General features: G+C 46.4%; 2 protein-coding genes across 5 annotated transcripts in view; one reads left to right on the plus strand and one right to left on the minus strand.

Annotated features, from left to right (window-relative positions):
• Nucleotides 1-331: 331 nt before the first annotated feature.
• Nucleotides 332-12,584, minus strand: abo (de-etiolated protein 1 abo). The gene is made up of 5 exons (XM_077659238.1): nt 11,296-12,584; nt 8,001-8,177; nt 6,276-6,631; nt 4,504-4,695; nt 332-1,773 (listed from the first exon to the last, which is right to left on the minus strand). Exons 1-5 carry the CDS (start codon nt 12,151-12,153, stop codon nt 1,581-1,583), a joined length of 1,776 nt encoding a protein of 591 aa, XP_077515364.1. The 5' UTR covers nt 12,154-12,584; the 3' UTR covers nt 332-1,580.
• A 1,275-nt stretch (nt 12,585-13,859) lies between these two features.
• Nucleotides 13,860-20,604, plus strand: part of fry (microtubule binding protein furry) — a 35,403-nt gene continuing 28,658 nt past the window's right edge. For all 4 annotated transcript variants that reach the window (XM_077659239.1, XM_077659241.1, XM_077659240.1 and 1 more), the window contains exons 1-2: nt 13,860-18,128; nt 19,383-19,573. In XM_077659239.1, coding sequence (XP_077515365.1) covers nt 14,169-18,128; nt 19,383-19,573 — 4,151 coding nt within the window. In that variant the 5' untranslated portion in view covers nt 13,860-14,168. The remainder of the gene's footprint in view (nt 18,129-19,382; nt 19,574-20,604) is intronic.

Genomic DNA, 20,604 nt, shown 5'->3' on the forward strand with positions numbered 1-20,604 from the left:
AAGGAAAACACAAACGACAGAAAGAACAACACGAACAAGCGCTACCGTGTCTACCGTGCTATTGACATGACCACCAGCAGCAGCTGCTTTGGAACGATGTGCTCTTTTGATCCATACACGCTTGATTGTGTACAAAAGTCGTATGATATGAATATAAAAGTAGAGAGATCATTACGTGAGTTATAAAATGAAAGTCAGCATTTCAATAAGCATAAGCAAGCACGCACAGAAGCAGAGGTAAACAGAGTGTGCAGCCCACTTGTGCATCAGCTTGCAGTGAAAAGACCTAGCATAAAATGCTCTGTGTAAGGCAACTGTACAATACACATACTCAGAGCACAATTGCAATGTTTTATTCTACAAGCACTGAAACTAGCACTGAAGAAAGCAGTGTTGGCAACTAGATAACAAAACCACTGATGCTGCTAATAGCAACTGTGAAAAGCAACCACTTATATCAACATGAAGCCACAATCTGGACATCTGTGAGCATTTAAAAATCCACTACGGCAAAAATGCACTCCTGGCAAATTACACACTATGGCAACCACTCGGGTAAATTAATATATTGCAATGGGTATTGCATTATCAAAGGGCTCCTACTCACGGAAAGCAACATAACACTGTGGCCTTGTAGGCTACAATGCCTTTACACGATGCTAATTTCTCAAAAAAGTCCCTCTTTATACATAGACACAGAAAAAAAATATTTACAGCAAAATGTACACGCCACCAATTCATACGCTCAATTTCATCACAGCTACAAGATTCATATGATTAAAAACATACAACAAAATTCTGGACGTTTGCTGCATTTACAACACCAAGCAGAAACCTTATTTTGTGAATATAATAGGTGTGTGCACGGTGAATGTGCCGCACAGTTATGGAACTGCAGGTTGGTCTGTGCCTAACCTCAATTAATAAGCCACTGATGCAAATCTTTAATGGCCTAATGTTCAGTGGCCTTCAAAATCTCACTCAATGCACTGTCTTCTCTGACAAGGCAAGAAATAAAAAGTAATGATTTGATATGCACACAGTGATCTTGCATATAACTTAAGATAGTCTTGATTTATTTTTATAGCATTACAACATCACTGACAGTGGCCAACAATTGGGCCCTAATTGAGCATCATGATTATCACCAGTAGCCAAGACTAAAAACTGTGAAATCTGCAAGCATTAGTGGCCAACATGACTATGTCACATTGAAAGATTTATCAGGTGTTGCAGTCACCTTTGAACAGAATATTTTGTTAACACAATGATATTGTGGGTCAGCTTCTGCCACATGTACATAATACTCATTTCCTTTAAAAAAATGTTTTCTTTTAAGAAACTATCATAGTCTTATTTATGTAATATTTTCAGTCACAACTGAATACTTACAAGGAAATAGTTTCCGCACTGAAAATGCCAGATGCCACTTGTAAAAAGCACCCTTCTGGATACGTATTGAAATAACGTGCCTGAATATGCATTATTGTTTCATGTGCTGAATTAGCACACAGGAAGTGTAGTGTGCTTTGGTTTTGCATCGCAAAGCATTCCTCAGAGCAGACTGATTAGAAACATGCCTAGGATGCACCTGAATTGTGGATGTGAAAGTTAACCACATACTCCGCGTTGGTCCGCTGGACGCTGATGGCAAAGGGGTCGTACGGGTGGAACGTGAAGGCAACAAGCCGTCGTGCTGCAAGAGGAGCATTACGCCCCTGCAGTCCAGCATAAATCTTGAACTTCAGCAGTCCAGAGTCACGTGCATAAAACCTGCAGGCAATTTCTACGCATCAGGCAAATTTGCTGAAAACATGTCTGGAGCATGAACTACAGTAGTAGATGATTTGGTTTAAAAGGTTTAACATCCCAAAGCTACTCGGGCTATGAGGGACATTGAAGTGGAGGGCTCCGGATAATTTCAACCACTGAAATCACACTGTACAGGGGCCTCTAGCATTTCGCTTCCATCGAAATGAGACCGCCAAGGCGGGGATCCAACCCGTGTCTTTCAAGTCAGCAAGCTGAGCATCATAGCCACTGAGCCACCATAGCAGCAGCTCAAACTGGTAGAGAAAATGCAGAAGAGGAGAAATAAATTTTCTAATCCTGCAGTGAGCCAGCATATGTTGCACCCAGTCCACCTTGTGTCCATAGTGACAAAAAAAAAAGATTCAGAGAAAGCCACAGAAAGCATGCCAGCTCAAGAAGCAGCGAGCATGCATCCTGCAAAGTACAGCAATGAGATACTGCATCTGTGATCCCGATCGTGGTGTAATAAGAAACACAGGTGCATGTCATCATCATCATCAGCCTGGCTATGCCCACTGCAGGGCAAAGGCCTCTCCCATGTTTCTCTAATTAGCCCTGTCCTTTACCAGCTGTGACCACCGTATGCCCACAAACTTCTTAATCTCATCCGCCCACCTAACTTTCTGCCGCTCCCTGCTACGCTTGCTTTCTCTTGGAACCCACTCCGTTACCCTTAAGGACCAGCGGTTATCTTGCCTTCGCATTACATGCCCTGCCCAAGCCCATTTCTTCCTCTTGATTTCAACTAGGATGTCATTAACCCGCGTTTGTTCCCTCACCCACTTCGCCCGCTTCCGGTCTCTTAACATTACACCTATCATTTTTCTTTCCATGGCTCGCTGCGTTGTCCTTAACTTAAGTGTAACGCTTTTCGTTAGCCTCCACGTTTCTGACCCGTAGGTGAGTACCGGCAAGATACAGCTGTTGTACACTTTTCTCTTGAGGGATATTAGTAAACTGCCATTTATGATCTGAGAGAACCTGCCATATACACTCCACCCCATTCTTATTATTCTAGTTATTTCCATCGCATGATCTGGATCAGCAGTTAGTACGTGCCCTAAGTAGACATATCCCTTTACCACTTCCAGCACCTCGCTACCAATTATGAACTGCTGTTCCCTTGCTAAACTGTGTGGGATACACTGGTATCCCCCTCGTCCCCCGCGCCAGCGGCGATCGTGACTTCCACACGTGCGCGATGACAGGAATATGGAGAGAAGGCACCCCTGCGACTCTGCTCATTTCCGCCCCAGCACTGACGTGACGTCACGGCAGCGCGCTGCCTACTGCGGAGAGGGTTGCATGCCTGAGCATGACGGCAATGATTTGCTGCTGTCCAAGGAGATAAAAGGAGGAACTCGCGGCGGGAAACGCTCTCGCTGCCGGACCTGACCTGAGTGCCCCGAGGAACCCTTTCGCTGCCCGCCGGCCCCCGAACCCAACGCCGGTCGACGTCAACGGCTTGGTGAGCTAGTGAACATCTATTTTACGGATAGAACATTCTTCCGCAGTATAGTTTGCCTCGCGTTAGGATAATAAACTATTTCCTAGCGTGCCCCGCCGTTGCCTATTTCGTCCCGATCTGCTGTGGCTGCAACTCTGCACCACGGGTTGGGGAAACGTGTTGCGTGCTTGAATAACGCCTGCGTGTAGCTGGCACGGAAGCTCGCCTTCCCGGCCGGCTGGATGCAGAGTGACCCCATAACTGTTGAACATTACTTTGGTTTTCTGCATATTAATTTTTAGACCCACGGTTCTGCGCTGCCTTTGGTGCATGTACCTACAGTCAAGTATGCATAATGCATAATTGTACGAAATACCATTTGTAACCACGAGGCAAAGGATCTTAACCAGTGTCCACAAGATGCATGTGTGAGAAGCACATGCAACCTCGTGTATGGATGCAAGGACATGCTGGAATGGCGCCTGTCACCAGTGCTTCCTTGGCAGTGCATAGAACCATGTACCATTTGCCACCAGTCTGCTTTGACAGTGTAGTGTCTGCACACAGGTGGTGGTTGTGTTGACGTAGTCATCATTTTCACACTTGAGATGTACAGTTGCAAAAAAAAAAACCACCTACTGAAACAAGCTACATGTCTGGATGCTAGATGAATCTACAACCATTAATCAGGCTTGCTGCTAGAAATGCCTCTAATCACTATACACATTTTAAGCTTCTTACAGTGTCTTGCTGGTAAGACAGCTGCACAATGACATTATGCTTATGCTGCTGCAACCAGCACCTGCGTGGGCCGAACCAGCAGTTTATGTTACCTCCAGATAACGTGTTAAGTGTTAAAGTTTGACTGTGTCACCCTCGGTTGCTTCGAACAGAGTGCCTTACCATAAGCATAGTGAAGAAAAGTCAGGAGCACAGACGAGGTAAGAGTAGCAGCAGTGACTTACTCTCTCCACGTTTGAGTGACTTACAATCTTATAGCAATATTCAAAAGTCTTGCTCTTACTGTTCGTTTTTTCTTTCAAGCTCAGGTGCACAGTCTCATTGTTTTGTATCATTCATCAATCCTTGTAGCGGAAAACCCATAGGTGTTTATGCCTTACAGTTGACAATATAGCGAAACTTTATTTTCTTGGCAGAAACATTATTTAATGGCATTTAGTGGCCTTCAGCTGTCTTAGGACATGACACTCCATAAATGAAAACGTCATGCTAGAGTCACCCACCGGATGGGATAGTCCCCACAGGCCTTGGGCCTCTCCAGAACAGAGACCCACTTATCATCGTAACTGAAGAGAGCCAGGTCCAGGTAGGGGCTGTTGCTGTACGACTGTGAGCTGATCGGCAGCTGGGCCAGGAGGCGCTTCACCGCCTCCGTCTGACCGCCATAGCGTGCATTGACAATGGTCTGTTTAAACCTGCATCGGAGAGAGGATATGCTGTGACACCTGGGCGGCAGCTTTCTTGACCCACAGGCCACTCAGCAAATTATTCTCAGGCAGGTTCGTAACATCCAAATTATTGCCCATTGCGCACAATGCACTCTCGCGAGAACATTTTACAAATTTGTATCATGCCGAACTTCGTATCAACCGGGACAGTATCATCAAGATTTTACTGTAATACAGCTGCAGTCGTAGAAGGAAATGCTATCGCCATTTAAAAGCAGCAGAAGCTGAATGAGGAAACCGTCAGACAAAAATGCCAACTGAAGTTCACTTCTAAAACCTTGGTTGTCATATTATTGATAAGTTGTTGCATTGTGTTGAGTAAGGGGGTGGGGAATCACATGGTCTGCGTGCTGACTGCAGTAATAGAACTACAGCTGAACCGTTGCAGTAACAGAACATGGCACTTTTTAGTATAATCCTGCAAAAAGCAATTTTTTTCATACCCTGTGTTTGGCGCATGATAGGCTTAGATGTTTATGCGCCACTAAAACCAACACAACACAACATTTTAGTGATGCTGATGACTGAACAGCACTATGCTAGAAGACCGACTTCTGGTGAGGAGTGGAGCCTCCCGGCCTGCAGAGGCATGTAATGTGACAGAGCAAGGCCTCAATTATGCAACTCCACACCCCTGGCTTTTGTACCTTGTTATTTTCTCCTTTGATAGAATGTGACTCCTACTCAGTGCCCAGCAAGCTGTGTTGCTCACGTCAAGGAAACTGACCTTTCTCAGTTAAAACTGAATTTCGAAAATTGAATTAGGCATACGTTTATCGGCATATTGCTGTTTAATCCGAAGAGTCCAACTTTTGCCGATGAATCATAAAGCCACATTTCTTTCACATATGTTGCGTGAAAAACAAGCACATATGTTGCGTGAAAAACAATGCACAAATTACAAGAACAAAAAGCTCAACTCACTTCATGATGTCCAAGAACCTTGGACAAGGAATAATGTGCTTATGGGCAGCATCTCCCTGACACCACTGAACTTTCTCTTTAAAAGATGGTTATAATACGGCCCAGATTTGGTCAAAGAAGCTCTCTTACTATACCTGACTCCAGTGCAGCCAAGTTTTGTTCAAAAAGGCATGCTACAAAGAGCAAACAGAATTAGTTTCCTCACTAAAGAAGAAAAGTGCTTACAGTGCATGCCATGCAACCACAAGTTGCCTTATTTGTTACTAGCTCAAGCCTTGCACCAGTCGAAAATATTTCACCCGGCAGTGTGCAGTAAGCAAGTGCACTATGTAAGCACCAGGTGTTGAGGGCACATTTCCTCCTTTTTCTCTTTTTTTTTTCACAGCACGTATTTTTTGTATTTAAATGCCCGACAATTCCTTTTAATTAAAACACTTTTTATTTAAACAACAACCTTTATGCAACATTCAGGTTGCTGTCGTCACACAATAAGCATATCGCACTTTCGAAAGCAGTAATAGTCCATCATCCACACCACATGAATCTAGCTGTGCCAAAATAAATATGCACTGCATTCTTTTATGGGTGCACTGTACCCACTGCACACTGTGTGAAAGCCTCACCTCTGCTGCACCAGCCTTGCATGAATGTTGTTAGAGGGTGAGCATGTGAGCTGGGCATCAGCATGGAGTGCTGCGTTGCGCAGCAGGTCGCTGAAGTTTTCAAGAAGCTCCAGCAGCTCCTCGGAGGTGTTCTCGTAGACAGCCAGCACCTCAGTGGTGACCAGGTTGTAGACCACGAAAAATGAAGGCTGGGAATTGGGGTCTGAGAGCCGGAATGAGACCACATCTTCACCGGCGTATTTGAGCAGCAGGTGTCGTTCATCCAGCAGCTGCATCTTCCATAGGCGAAGCTCGCAGAGCTGGTCAAAGTGCTGGAAGAACTGGCGCAGGGCTGTCGGGTTCCTTTCAGACTCAGCCTAGCAGAGTATTGGGAAAAAAAGAAAATTAGCTGCGGCTTAACAACTGCTAAACCTGGTTAGAGAGCAAATTCCGTGGTGTATCAGGCAATTAGACGCGGTTTGGCGTCTGTAATGTCACGCACTTGCTTTGCTTGCGTTCTGCACACTGGATAGGCAGCACGCCCACCCTGCCACCCTGGCAGGTGGCAATTAAATTAATGATTGATCGCGAGAGGTTGGTCACCCAGTGAACGCTGCGGCCTATTGCTGCAGTGCCCCATGTCTGCCCCAACGTTGTCAGCGCTATTGCATGCAGCCCACATCTCTCTCACCACCACCACGTACCTCAAAGCACAACTGAGGTGTCCACTGACCCAGGGAGCCAGTTATGCACCCTTCCTTTCCTCAAAATCATTGGAGTCTACAAGGTTGCTGTCAACGCCAACGCCAGCCAATTAACACAATGAATGTCCACGGCCTATAGAAACAGAGGCAAGCACTCGGTTTCGGCAGTGGCGGCGGAGTGACTTCATAGCCCTCACGTGGTTTCTCCTTGGTTCAAGGACAAACTCGCGCACACGGCAAAGCTGCGGAGGGGAGTAGTAAACCTTTCGCTTTAAAAAAATGCATAAAGCAGCAGGAAGGCAATAGCATATGTTTAACCACTTGTGTTCCAACTTGATGCCAAGCTCATTTCCTTTCTTATTTTTGAGGTGTGGTAATGGGCACGGTGCAATACTTGGGCAGCCAAATCTGTCACTCCTGTTTGACTTTCCGTTGCTCACTGCTGCACAATCATGTGATTTAACTACCAAAAAATAAGAAGTTTATTGTAACCAATCTATAAGAAATGAAATGATAAGGAGTTGGTTATGAGGGTATCAAAGATCAAATGTGCCATTCTTGAATGGTACAATGACACTTGCTATGAAGGGAAACATGTTTACAGGAAGGCAAATGCAGGAGCACATGGAATGCAAAGTAGTCCTGCAGACTCTTAAACCCTCAAAGGTGCACCCAGTGACATGAACTATTCCACAGTAAGCTGAGAAGTACATTTGCTACCTGTGCTTGGTAACAAGAAAATGAGACGTGGGGTTCAGATCACAGAGTACAAAGATGCAATGAATCCACTAAGTCAGCCTGACAAGCTGACAAACTGAGTGAGGTTACAATAGCTGGCTCTGTCATCATTAAATTTCAAAGCTTGTCTGGCCATTACACAAAAAGCAATGTATGCGTTTTTTGATGTTCAGAATAAGAATAAGCTGGCTTCCAAAAGAATAAACATACTAAAGACCTCCTAGGCCCAGAGTAAAAATGACATTTGGTCTGAGCCGTGGCATGAGTGGCCATTACAGCCGTCAAACTGTTGAGTGCTCATTACCTGACGATACAGGTGAACCAGCAGGCGATGCTTCAATGAGTTGAGTGTGGGCTCACAGTAAGGTCGGTTGTCACTTCGCCCACCAGCCAGGAATGCTGATGACACCAGCAGCTCGTCATCCTCGTAGCAGAAGCGCCCCACAGTGCGAACATCAACAAATTGGCCATCTTTTGTTACCTGTGTGACATGAGAAACAGGACGTGTATTACAACTTCTACTGAAATTTTGGTTGCACCTCCAAAACAAAAATGATGTTTTTATGTTGCTGTGAAATTTCGTACGACTACTGCTTTCCAATGTGTACAGCATTTCAACACGCCAACATTTCTGGGTGTTACTTTCAGCAGCACACTGCTATCCCTGTCACTTGTCACATCTACCACTGCAATCAGATGGCATGTCTTGGTCCTTAACGAGCGACTGCCACTTGAAATGCACAAGAACAGTTGTGGTAATTTGAGTTTGTATACCACAGTCGCCATCAAGGTTATAATGTGACCCCTTATGCAACATGCCTTTGAATGGGAGCCTTTAAGAAATAAAACTGAACTGAACTGAAAAAAAATAAAGCACAGAAAAACAAACATGATGAAGCTCATTCATGCACCTATAGTCTCGAATCTTATTCTGAACATAAGCAGACACTATCTAGCTGTTGAAGTTATGAGATGCTAAAACTGGCAACAATGAAAGGTAAATGAAAGACAAGATCACACCTGCCACTGATCATCACGTTCACACCAATTTCATGGCACCTCAAGTGCACAAAAGTACAGCGACTCACAATATACATGTATTATCGGCCCTTTGCTGCACGTTACATCGCAGAATTGGCTGCTGTAAACAAACCAGGAAGTCACCTAAACCAAAACTCTCAAGGTCGTTTCAGCCCTGGACCACCCTGGGAAGTAATAAGGCAAGCTGATCTAACATCATAGGCCAAGAAAAATTTTGCCTTGTCACCATTAGTACCAGCAAGCTTTGGTGGTAATCAGTGGTGTAACATCAACTGTAGAAGCTTTGGTTTTTTTTTAGCAGCTGCACAGCAGACATCAGTGTAGTGTCTGTTCATCATGAAAGAGAGAGAGAGAGAATCCCTTTAATGAAAAAGCAGAGAATTTAGCCCAGGTTTAAAAATTGCTGGCATGCTACTCTGCGTGGGGAAGGGAATTTGAGAGGTAAAGACAAGGAGAGGAGTGTGAGAAAGGTTAAATTAGAGAAAGAAAAGGGGGGGGGAGAACGTAAAATGCGGCCATTAAATGCCTACTAAGGGGCATCGGCGAGAAATGATGTAGCATATGAAATGATGAGGTGCAAAGTCTGATAAATGGCCTAACAAAGTTCTGCAAGAAAAATGCATGAGAGCAACATGCCAGATGAAATTAGAGCCATTTAAGCACCCATCATGCATCATATTTAGTTGCAACAAACAAACACAGGCTATGTATATTTTGTACGATGCTCTGCCTTATGTCAAGAAGTTCTCTTTCCGACTTCTGGAATTAAAATGAATCACAAGCTCAAAATAGTTTTGTAACTTGTGTTGGCTTATACATTGAGCAAAGCAACTCTTCACTGCCCATACTGAATTGAGTGCAATGATGCAAAACTTTCAGCAGTCTTGGTTATCTGCATTTCCAAACGTCCGCTTCAGAGGATGTCCACAGGCAGCAGTGCGTTCTAAAATCTGCACTGGATTTAAAAATACCATGACGATTTTAATGAATTTGAGGGCAGCAACAATGCCAAGGGTTTTAGTTACTGTGTAGAATTTTGTAATAAATGAGGCAATGCAAAATAATTGCACTTTTGAGTCAATCTGCATGCCTGAAGATAAATCAAATCATATTCAAGTGACCCCGAAATAACTTGAACAGCAGACATCAGTGTATAATGTCTATTCATCATGCCAGTGCCATTTAAGCACCTGTCATGCATCATCCTTAGTTGCAACTAACAAACACAGGCTATATAGCTTTTGGTTCTTGGGCTGGCTGCTTTGAAAATTCCCACAAATGTTCCACAGGTGATGTTCCTCTCAGATTGCCTCTCTGTTTTGTTGGCGCTGTAGTCCCCACGAGACGCTCTTTTGAGCCGCTCACTAAAGTCTTTTATTCCTGAATGTGCGAAAGAGGTACGCTTCGTTTGGATTCCATGTCACTGCGGTATTTTACAAAATGATGCAGCAGACTTTTTGGCAAAATCAGCTCTCAATGCACCTGTCACCTGTAGCGTCCCTAATCTCATTCTTTTTGAAATGTCTCGTTTTCAGTGTTATCAGTATATAACCGCCATGTGCAGCAGTCCCTTACTTTCTACCATTGACTGCCAACATCTCATGTACCCATGGAAGGCTCGTGAGTGTAAATACCGGCAATGTGAGGTAGTGATGACTCTCATGCGGTGCAGGATCCCCGGCTTAAATCTTTACTTATGTAGATGCGGGATCAGTCCCAAAAACCTTTGCGCAGCTTGTGGAGAGGTAGAAACATTGGGGCATTTCCTACTCTCTTGCCAAAGGTTTGCACATCATGAGAGAAGGACGCACCTAGAAATTCCCATTACAAAGTTTGGACTCACCTTGTCGGTCCTGCTTCTCCTCCCCATCAATGCGAGCGCCAGAGGTTTTGCATTGCATCAAGTTTGCGAACACCTCCACAATTGCATAACAGCTACCAGCAGATTCCCTTGCTAATCGTATCCGAGATTTCCGCATTTAAAAGATCTTTTAGTAATTTTCATGCATTCAATTCTCTGCTCTTCTCTCCCATTATTTTGTTGTTGTTTTCTTTCCTTTTTAGTTATTCTAATATAGCACCCAAGGCACAACATTTAGCTTGGCACCTGTTTACCCTCTTATTTTGGCTCTCCGCACATAACCCTGGCTTATCCCCGATCGTGGGTATGTGCCATGTCACTAAGGCAACAGCAACTTGGACACAGAAAAAGAGGCAAGTGCCAAAAATTGGTGCAACAATGTATCCAAGTCCCAATATGTAAGCTATAAAATTATCACTTAAAACAAAGCCTGATCTTGAAGCACACAACCAATTTTTGCCTTCTGAGGCATAGTCAGGATATTCCAAGAGTGAAAACAAAACTCAGCAGGGGAGAAGACACAGGAGAGAAGCAAACAGGACTGAGCTTGTCCTGTTTACTTTTCTCCTGTGTCTTGTCCCCTGCCCAGTTTTATGTTTTGTAATCAAGTCAGGATATGCAACACCATACTACTAAAGAATGTAAGTGGCGTAGATATCGCGTTACTTTTTGCACATCGAGCACAGACATAACTGACCTTAAAAATGTGAACTGTCTGATGCTGCACTGAGAGGACTGCTAGAGTGTCTCGGTAAAGGTAGAGCCCCTGGTTGTGAGAGAGAAATATCTTGTCTGTCTTGAATGTGCGTTTGTCTTTCAAGGTTCCTGTAATCATATCCACAAGGTGCAACGAGTAGTCTTCCAGAGGGGAGCGGGGGTTTGGAGACACTGACTCATTGTTGCGGTGCATGTCCCAGAAAAAAGGGTGCGGTTCTTCAGGCACATACATGGCAGACCCAACGATGACATGACGGCAGTCATCAGTAAACAAGCTGCACTCTCGGTTCAGTTGCTCGCCACCGTTGCCCGAAACGTTCACAATGTGACGCAGCCGGAAGAACTCATTGAAGATTGTGCTCCGCACTTGGGCTGACTCGGCTCCTGATCCCAGGTGGTCACCGCTATATCCTCTTAAAAGATGTGCAGCTGCACAAGGCCCCCGGTACCAGTAGATCTCGATCGAGGTCTGGTCCGACGAAAACGCGACGAGGTGCTTGCCATCAGGCGAAAACTTTCGCAGGAAGCACGGCGGCTTTTCCACGTTCACCACCGTGAAGTTCGGGCAGGCGTTTTGGTGCAGACGCCGCGAAACATGTAACGGCGACACGTTCTGCTTTGCGGCGTAGATTTCTCGATACTGTAGTCTCAGGACTATGTTTTGTATAGGAATCTTGGGAAGTTTTGGTGAGTCCTCATCGTCTCCAACCTTGCAAGCGTTACAGTTCAGAGACACCTGAGCCGCCGCATTGATTGGAAATGCTGGTCTCCCACATCCACAGGACTGCCCGTCTTGAGAGCTTCTGTGCCGCACGACGAGCTTCTCGTGATTAGACATGGTTGTCCCCTATGTCACCGCTTCAACGTACTCAACAAGAATCGCAGATAAAACTGCTGTCATGTGCGGCAGTGACCGCATTTTCCATCAACACAGTAACGTTAATACAAGATTCTTTTATTAAGGGAGAGTGACGCATGGTTTTGTTTACACCGCCTTGTCTGCAGACGCCCAAAGCATGGGACATTCTTCAAAATTGACGCATGCTCATTTTCTGAAGCCGAAACTGCTCACTGCTCACCATCTTGCCATAATTCCAATGAATACGGCTGGAGAAGACACTTGAGTACGCAAATTCTTGAACCGAACACGTTCTTGTTCATTTTTTGCGATATCACAAAGCCAACGCCTGGCGCAGCTGTGCGTAAAAAGCGTAAGCACGTAAGCACATGGCGGGAATAGGAAGAACAAGCAAGGTAGTAGATATGAACAAGCGTAAACAAAAGGTCATGTCGATTGCCATGGGACGTCATAGAGAGGAAGAAGGTTTCGAAGTGAACGCAAAGAGCCATGGGAAAATCGTCTGCCAGCTACTTCCGGTTCCAAATTGCTCCCAGCCCGCCGCGGTGGCTCAGTGGTTAGCGCGCTCGGCTACTGAGCCGGGGTACCCGGGTTCGAAACCGACCGCGGCGGCAGGGTTTAGATGGAGGCGAAACGCAAAAGCGCCCGTATGCTGTGCGATCTCAGTGCACGTTAAAGATCCCCACGTGGCCAAAATTATTCCGGAGCCCACTACATACGGCACCTCTTTCTGCCTTTATTCTCTCAGTCCGATCCTTTATTCCTTCGCTTACGGCGCGGTCCAGGTGTTCGCCGAGGTGGAGACAGATACAGCGCCATTTCCTTCCTCCAAAAACAAATTTTCCACTACCTTTTGCACAGCAACTGCCGTGCATGCGTGCATCTTTCATTCACTCATTTATCTGCGATGCGACATCGCTTATTGCACAACATCACCGTAAGATCACCGCGTGGTGCGTGTGAACGCGTAGCTGAGCGCAGAAACTGACAATGCCGAAAGGTAAGAGCGTGCCGTCGTTATTTAATATGCCTACGTAGGCTGGCTGTTCTGTGAATTCACGGCAATCGGTTTCACGCGCGTTTGAACTAGTTTAACGCGTCAGTCATTACCAGCGCCTCCTCTATTTTTATCGCCGCACTACCAAGGCAATAAAGGGCTGAAACGTGCACAGTTTAGCAGACGATAGATGTATTTTTCTCACAGCATGTAATAGCTTCCAGTGGGCTCGCAAACTATCCATACATACCACTGCGCACAGCGCGTCTCAACATCGCACTGCGTACACATAGAAACCCTGCTACCACCATCATTTTGGTTGCCTTCGTGCGAAAGCACACCACGATGCAGAGAAGAGTCGACGTCGCGTTGATGTTGCGATGATTCAATATAATCAGCGGTATTGTAGTGCAAACAAATTAGCGCAAGAAGCGATATTAATACAGCGACTGCCATGAAGCAAACGAGTAGGGGGAGAAATTTGGAACCGGAGGTAGCGGTAGCAGACGACTTACCCATGATTCTCTGTCAATTTGTCTATAGTAGATTACATGCAATAACTTATGGCAGTGTACGCGCAAAACATTTTTGTCCCAATAATAAACACTTTGCTCACGCTAACGATGCTAGTGAAGTCAATGCAGTGACCACGAAGCGACTCGCCCTCTATTACTTTACTTCCGGTATAGTCTAATGTTTTGTATCGTTTGTTGGTTTGCATCTTCGGTTTTGGGGGTTTGGGAGGTTTTGGTTTGTAGCTCGTTTGTGGGCGATTTCGCTGTTCTTTGTGGCTGGTTTTGCAGATTCCTTCTTTGACTTACTGAAATATTTCGGGCGCCTTCTAAATGGCTGCAGCTGCGTTCGACATCGCGCGATAACGCCGGAACCGTTGTCTGATCGTCCGGACGGAGCCCCTGTTTGCGTTGATATGGTACCGCAGTGCTTACGGACTGCTCAGCCCTGTGAGTGATGTAGCCTCCCGAAGCGTGCTGCAGTCATGGCATCGCAGAACAATTCTGAAGGCAAGACTTGGTCGAACCCTGCTGGTGGCGGCACCGGCAACTACCCGAGTCAGTCTGCATTAGTTCTCCCGTGGGGCGCCCGCAAGGAGCGACAGCCATTTCCTCCGGGAATACACTTCGACACAGATGTCAAACCCGGCGAATTTGTGTTGCGCGTGCTCTTTGCGGAGTTTACGCTGCAGGCTGAGAAAAAAATTCGGGCAGTGCTCGCTGAGCCGCTGGAGAGACCCGTTTCTAAGTCGTTGCAGCGGGGCGAAGATGCCGTGTTCGATCAGCTGTTGTCTGCGTTCGGTTCGGTGGCTGAGCATAGCCTGCCGTCGCTGCTGCGCACCCTGTTTGCGTGGTACGACCGGCAGACGGTGGAGACTGTCGACATGCAGCGATCGCGCGCGGACTCGAGAGCCAAGAGCGAGTCAGAACCCCGCAGCGACCGTGACTACCTGCACGAACGTCGAGATCTGGCGATTGAGTTCATCTTCTGTCTCGTGCTCATCGAGGTGCTCAAGCAGCTGCCCCTGCACCCGGGACACGAAGACTTGGTCGGCCACATCGAGGCACTGGCCTTCAAGCACTTTCGCTACCGCGAAAGTTCGCAGACTGGCCCCAACGCCCAGAACTTCAACATAGTAGCTGACTTGTACGCGGAGGTGGTGGCTGTGCTGGCGCAGTCACGATTCCAGTCAGTGCGTAAACGTTTCATGGCCGAGTTGAAAGAGCTTCGGGCCAAGGAGCCGAGTCCTCACACCACACAGAGCATCATCAGCCTGCTTATGGGCATGAAGTTCTTCCGCGTCAAAATGGCGCCCATAGAAGAGTTTGAGGCTTCTTTCCAGTTCATGCAAGAATGCGCCACTTATTTTCTCGAGGCTAAGGACAAGGACGTCAAGCATGCCCTGGCTGGTCTTTTTGTTGAGATTCTTGTGCCTGTTGCAGCAACAGTCAAGACGGAAGTGAATGTACCATGTCTGAAAAACTTTGTCGAAATGCTGTACTCACAAACACTTGACCTGTGCACCAAGAAAAAACACAGCCTGGCGCTGTTTCCACTTGTAACTTGCCTGCTTTGTGTGAGTCAGAAACTGTTTTTCCTTCAAAACTGGCACTGCTTTCTAGCAATGTGCCTTTCCCATCTCAAGCATCGGGATCCAAAAATGTGCCGTGTGGCACTTGAGTCTCTCTACCGACTGCTTTGGGTGTATATGATTCGTGTAAAGTGCGAGAGCAACACAGCAACACAGACAAGGCTTCAGAGCATTGTGAACTCGCTTTTCCCCAAGGGTTCCAAAGCCGTTGTGCCACGGGACACTCCACTGAACATCTTTGTCAAAATCATTCAGTTCATTGCTCAGGAGCGACTTGACTTTGCCATGAAGGAAATTGTCTTTGATCTTATTTCTGTTGGCAGACCCATCAAGATCATTCTTACTCCAGAAAGAATGAGCATTGGCTTGCGAGCTTTCCTGGTTGTAGCTGACAGTCTGCAGCAGAAAGAGGGGTGTCCTCCAATGCCTCGAACTGTCGGCGTCCTTCCATCGGGGAACACTCTCAGAGTGAAAAAAACTTTCATTAACAAGGTGCTCACTGAAGACACAGCCAAGAGTATTGGTATGTCTCAGTATTACTATTATGTTCGAAAAGCATTTGACGACATCCTCAAGGCACTTGATGTTCAGTTTGGTCGACCTTTAATGATGACCACAATGCAAAATGCCAACAAGGAGCCAGATGATATGATCACTGGTGAACGAAAGCCCAAGATCGATCTTTTTCGCACTTGTGTGGCTGCAGTGCCACGGCTGATCCCCGATGGAATGAGAAGACAAGAGTTAGTAGAGATGCTGTCAAGGTTGACCGTTCATATGGATGAGGAACTGCGGGGCTTGGCATTCCAAGCCCTCCAGAACATGGTGCTGGATTTCCCTGATTGGAGAGAAGATGTCATCCAAGGGTTCATTCAGTTTATTCTTCAAGAAGTAAATGATACATTTCCACAGCTGCTGGACAATGCCCTACGTGTGCTGCTACAGTTTTTGACCACATGGAAGAATGCCCTGAATGGAACTGGTGTTAAGAAAGAGGTGCCAGAGATACGTATTGAGCAGATGACCAGTGCCTTGCATCTTGTTGAGGGTGTGGCCTTGGTAATGCTGTGCAACTGCAGGTTGTCTACAAGGCGCCTGGCTGCTCACATCCTCAAGGAGACCAAGGTGGTAATGAAGCTTCAGCTGCCGCCACGTATGGAGGAACCTGTGGTGGACGTCATTGACCGAGCTTGCCCAGCCGCCATTGAAAAATGCCTCCCCTACCTACCGGCTTCAGAGAAGTCAGCTCTGTTGTCAGCTCCAGTTGTAGATCTGCAGTGGCTTGCTGAGCGGTCCAGCTCAGCATGGACCACTGGCAGCCCTGAAGGCAGTGCAGAAGGCTCCAACAGAAGTCCACTTGATGTTTTGGACTTGTCACGGATGGATGCCTGGTGTGCCTGTCTTATGAGTTTCATCCATCACAACTATGTTCTAAAGCATTGTCCTACAGCTGTGACTCAGTCGTGGCCTATTGTGACATCACGAATCACTTGTCTCTTCACCAACATTGAGCTCAACCCAGTAAACGACAACCGAGCTTCGCTTCTTCGTACAGCAACTGTCAAAAAGGCACCAACAGAAAGAGACATGTATCTCAGCTTGTGGAGAAACTATCTTCTCTATGCTTGCCGTGTTGCACCTTCCAACAGCAACATCACGGTTCGCTACCTCTCACCGGATTTGAGCTTCAGCTCCTCACCAGAGAATGTGTCTTCTGACAAGGCTGAACACAGGTTTACAGGCATCAGCAACAGTGGAATCAGTGCTTCAACATTGTTCAAACAAATTGTGCCCCTCTTGAGAAGCGAGCAGATGGACCTAAGGGGTGCTGTTGTCCTTGGATTGTCTCATGTCAATAGCCTTGCACTTAAAGACCTGATGGAAGAACTAGTTGGCTACATTCGCGAAGCCATTGACAGAAAGCAAGAAAATGTGCGGCGCAGAAGACGACGTGACATACTTCGTCTCCAGCTTACTCGATTGATGGAGTCAGTAGCAGAGCATGGCACTTTTGGAGTAAGTTCCTGCATTTTGGACCGTGATGCTGGCACACTCAACACATCATTTGTGGAATATATCGACGGGGCACGGCTCTTTCTTGAAAGCGAGAATGACAAGGACGTGCCCGAGATCGTGCAAGAGATAAAGCTTCATTTCTGCAACTTTGTTCACAAGCTCATCAAGAGCTTCTCGCTTGAAAATCACACTCACCTCTTGGGCCATGACCTGAGGCGCAACCTCTTTTATCTTTTTGCCACATGGAGTGGAAACCTTGGGGTGCCCTTTGGCGGCGTTGAGAAGAGAAACTCGGCTGATGAGACCCTGACGGAACTGGAATTTTCAGCATTGCAGGCAATGTCTTCAGTTCTTTGTTGTGGGCCCTGTATGGACCCACCCGGTCTGAACGAAGAGAGCGTCATTTACCACTGGCTGGACAGCCTGCTCAGCTCCAAGGACGAGAGGCTGTACCACTTAGCACAAGAGACTGTCGTCCTTCTTCTCGACTTCAACCAGGATGCAGGGATGCTGTTGGACTGGCTTGTGGACCGCTGCTACACCGGGACGCCTCAGCTTGCAGATGGCTGCTTCACAGCACTTGCGACAGTGTTCAGTGTGCGTGAATACCCGTGTGACCATTACATGTCGATCATCTGTGTGACGCTGCTGAATGCCGGCTGTCCGAGAGCACACATTCAGGAGATGGCGCTGCAGCTGCTGCATATCCTGGACCACCGCTTTTTTCATTCAAAGTCAGCCCTCACCATTGAAGAGGATCAGCAGGACAGCATACAACTGCGCCATGGCTTCCTTGCTGGCGACGGCCTCATCATTGCTGGCTACCCTTGCTCCCAGGTGTGTACACTAATGTGTTTGCTAACTTCCCACATTCCATATGAGGGCATTAGAGTAGGGAGCACAAAAGCAGCAGGAACCTTAAAAACCATCTCGGCTGTCGCAAACCGCACCTGCATAAGGTGTGCACTAGTTGCGTGCAGCAAGAGGTGCTTCTTGGAAACATAGCTGGAGAAATTTCAGGAGGCTGTTTTGTTTTTCTCTCTCTTATGTGGTATTGAAAGTGCCGCAGTCTCGTAAAACGAATTGGTCAAGTGAGTTCATTGGGAAAGCGCATAAAACTGTGATGTCTTGTCGAGCACTTACAGTGAGTTTCCTGATGTAAAAAAAAGCCAAGGAAAACAAAGCTGGTGTCAACCAGTGTCAGCCCACTGACTGATACTGTTGTGTTGTGCATGGACAAGAACAATGGTTTCATTTTCCTGACAAAACACATGCATGAGGTCCAGCCAAAACCCTTATCTGTAAAGCATTGTCATGAGGTTAAATGTATCCTTGTCTAGCTATTCAGCTAATAAAAATGAAAGCTTGTGAAATCATATTTGCTCTCACAGTGTGACATTGTCTTCATTATGCTGCTGATTTGAGTAGCATAAACTCCAACATTCACGTGTTGTGTTGGTATTTTTTCCTGATTTTATAGTACAAAGAATGTTTCATGAAAGGAAAGCATTAGTTTGTCCAGCACAAACTAAATTTATCCTGTAAATTTATGTACTAAATTTATTCTGTAAATATATGTTCACTGAACACCATGTGTTGCTGTTTGCATTGTGCCACATTTTCAGAATAAACCATCAGTTTTCATTGTTGTTTGGGCATCACAACTGAAGATGAGTTCAGCTGTTTCATCAGAGTATTTTCTTATTTTTGATTTCCCCATGCTTTCTGGTACAGAAAACGGCCTGCCCAGCCTTATACTTACTCTCAGTAGTTTACAGAAAGCTATTGTAACGCTTAATAAAGAACAAACTTCTAAGATCTAAAAAAAGTAAATTAACAGAAAGCAGCCATTAGCCACCATTTACAAAACTCATCTGAAAAACGTTATTGCCAAAGGAATGCTTTGAGAAAATGCTGCAAACTTAATGGTGCATGCATTATCAGGTGCTGCATGTGTGATAAAACTGCGTGTTTACATGGAATGGAACTGAAAAAATGTAATGCATACGGCGGGGCCATAGAAACTGTTGCTGTTCGAGGTTGTTGACTTGAAACAAGGCACCTAATTTAGGTGGTGCATTATATTTACAGGAAGAGCTGTGCCGTCAGATGGCCCAGGTGCATCCAGAGCTGACAATGCGGCTCTTCTCGGAGGTGACAGGACGGTTTCAAACAGCACGCCCAGAAGTGCGCCAGAACCTGCTGCGATGCCTGCTGCCCTGGCTGGGGAACATGCACCTCGTTGATCCGCACCTGACCCCTGGTCACCCACAGGAACACGAGTCAGTAGCAACTTTGCATGACTGCTATGATAACCTGTCTGCATTTGTTCAAGTTGAGGTCAGCCACCAGTGTAGGTCTGTGTCAAAAGTTAGGCAATCCCGCTGGGCCATGAAATCTGTTTAATTATAAGTTGATGCAAGATGTTGACAAACTCTTACTTAGGGCCTGTATTGGGTGAAGAAGATTAGGAGGCTAGGAGGCAACACCTTCATCTGAATTTGCTCATCACCAGATCATTGGCAAAGGAGAGCTGCACTTTGTTCATGCATAACTCTGAAAGCTGGCATTTAACATTGGCATGGCCCCTCACTTTGATTAAATGAGCCCATGCTTATCAGTTTATCACCTCTAGTGTTCGCTATACGAAGAATTGAGACGGAGGAGTTAGCAGTAGCCTAACGCAGTGCCAGAGCACTGTTCAAAGTAACACTTGTTGCTGGGCTAGTTGGTGCATAGTTCTATATACAAACGTTAGCGCAAAATAGCACGTTGTCTTGTCCACCTTTCTTGTGATTGTCTCTTATATTGCGCTAACGTTTGTACACTGTTCAAAGCCAAAGCACTCACCACCAAAGGTGGGCATCCTCATGAGGGCGAGCCCTGATGAGGGCGTCTTCACCCTTACCTCATGAGGATTTCACTCGGTGAGGTGAGGATGAGGGAGGATGGGCGTTTGAAAATTTGTGAGAACGAGGGTGAGGGAGGAAAGGCATGATGAGGGGAGGGCAAGGGAGGGAAGACATGATGATGTGGAGGCGAGAGAGGGAAGATATGATGAGATGAGAGTGAGGGAGGGCAAGATGCACTGTCTGAGAGCGAGGGTAGTGGCCGGAACCGTACTCAGGGCTAACGTTTTTTGTCTGTGCAGCCCGTTATGGATTCCCGTCTTATAGCGCTAGTTTTTAGGATGAAGGTTCCCAGGGACGACTTAGTTTCTGCAGTCTAGAGGTACACGAGGCGAACACGAAAGGCAGTGTTCCGCATGCCTTCTCTGTACCACAGTGTACTGCACCGCTGATAATGCTATGCC

Source organism: Amblyomma americanum, chromosome 3, assembly GCF_052857255.1.
Source record: "Amblyomma americanum isolate KBUSLIRL-KWMA chromosome 3, ASM5285725v1, whole genome shotgun sequence".
NCBI classification, from domain to species: domain Eukaryota; kingdom Metazoa; phylum Arthropoda; class Arachnida; order Ixodida; family Ixodidae; genus Amblyomma; species Amblyomma americanum.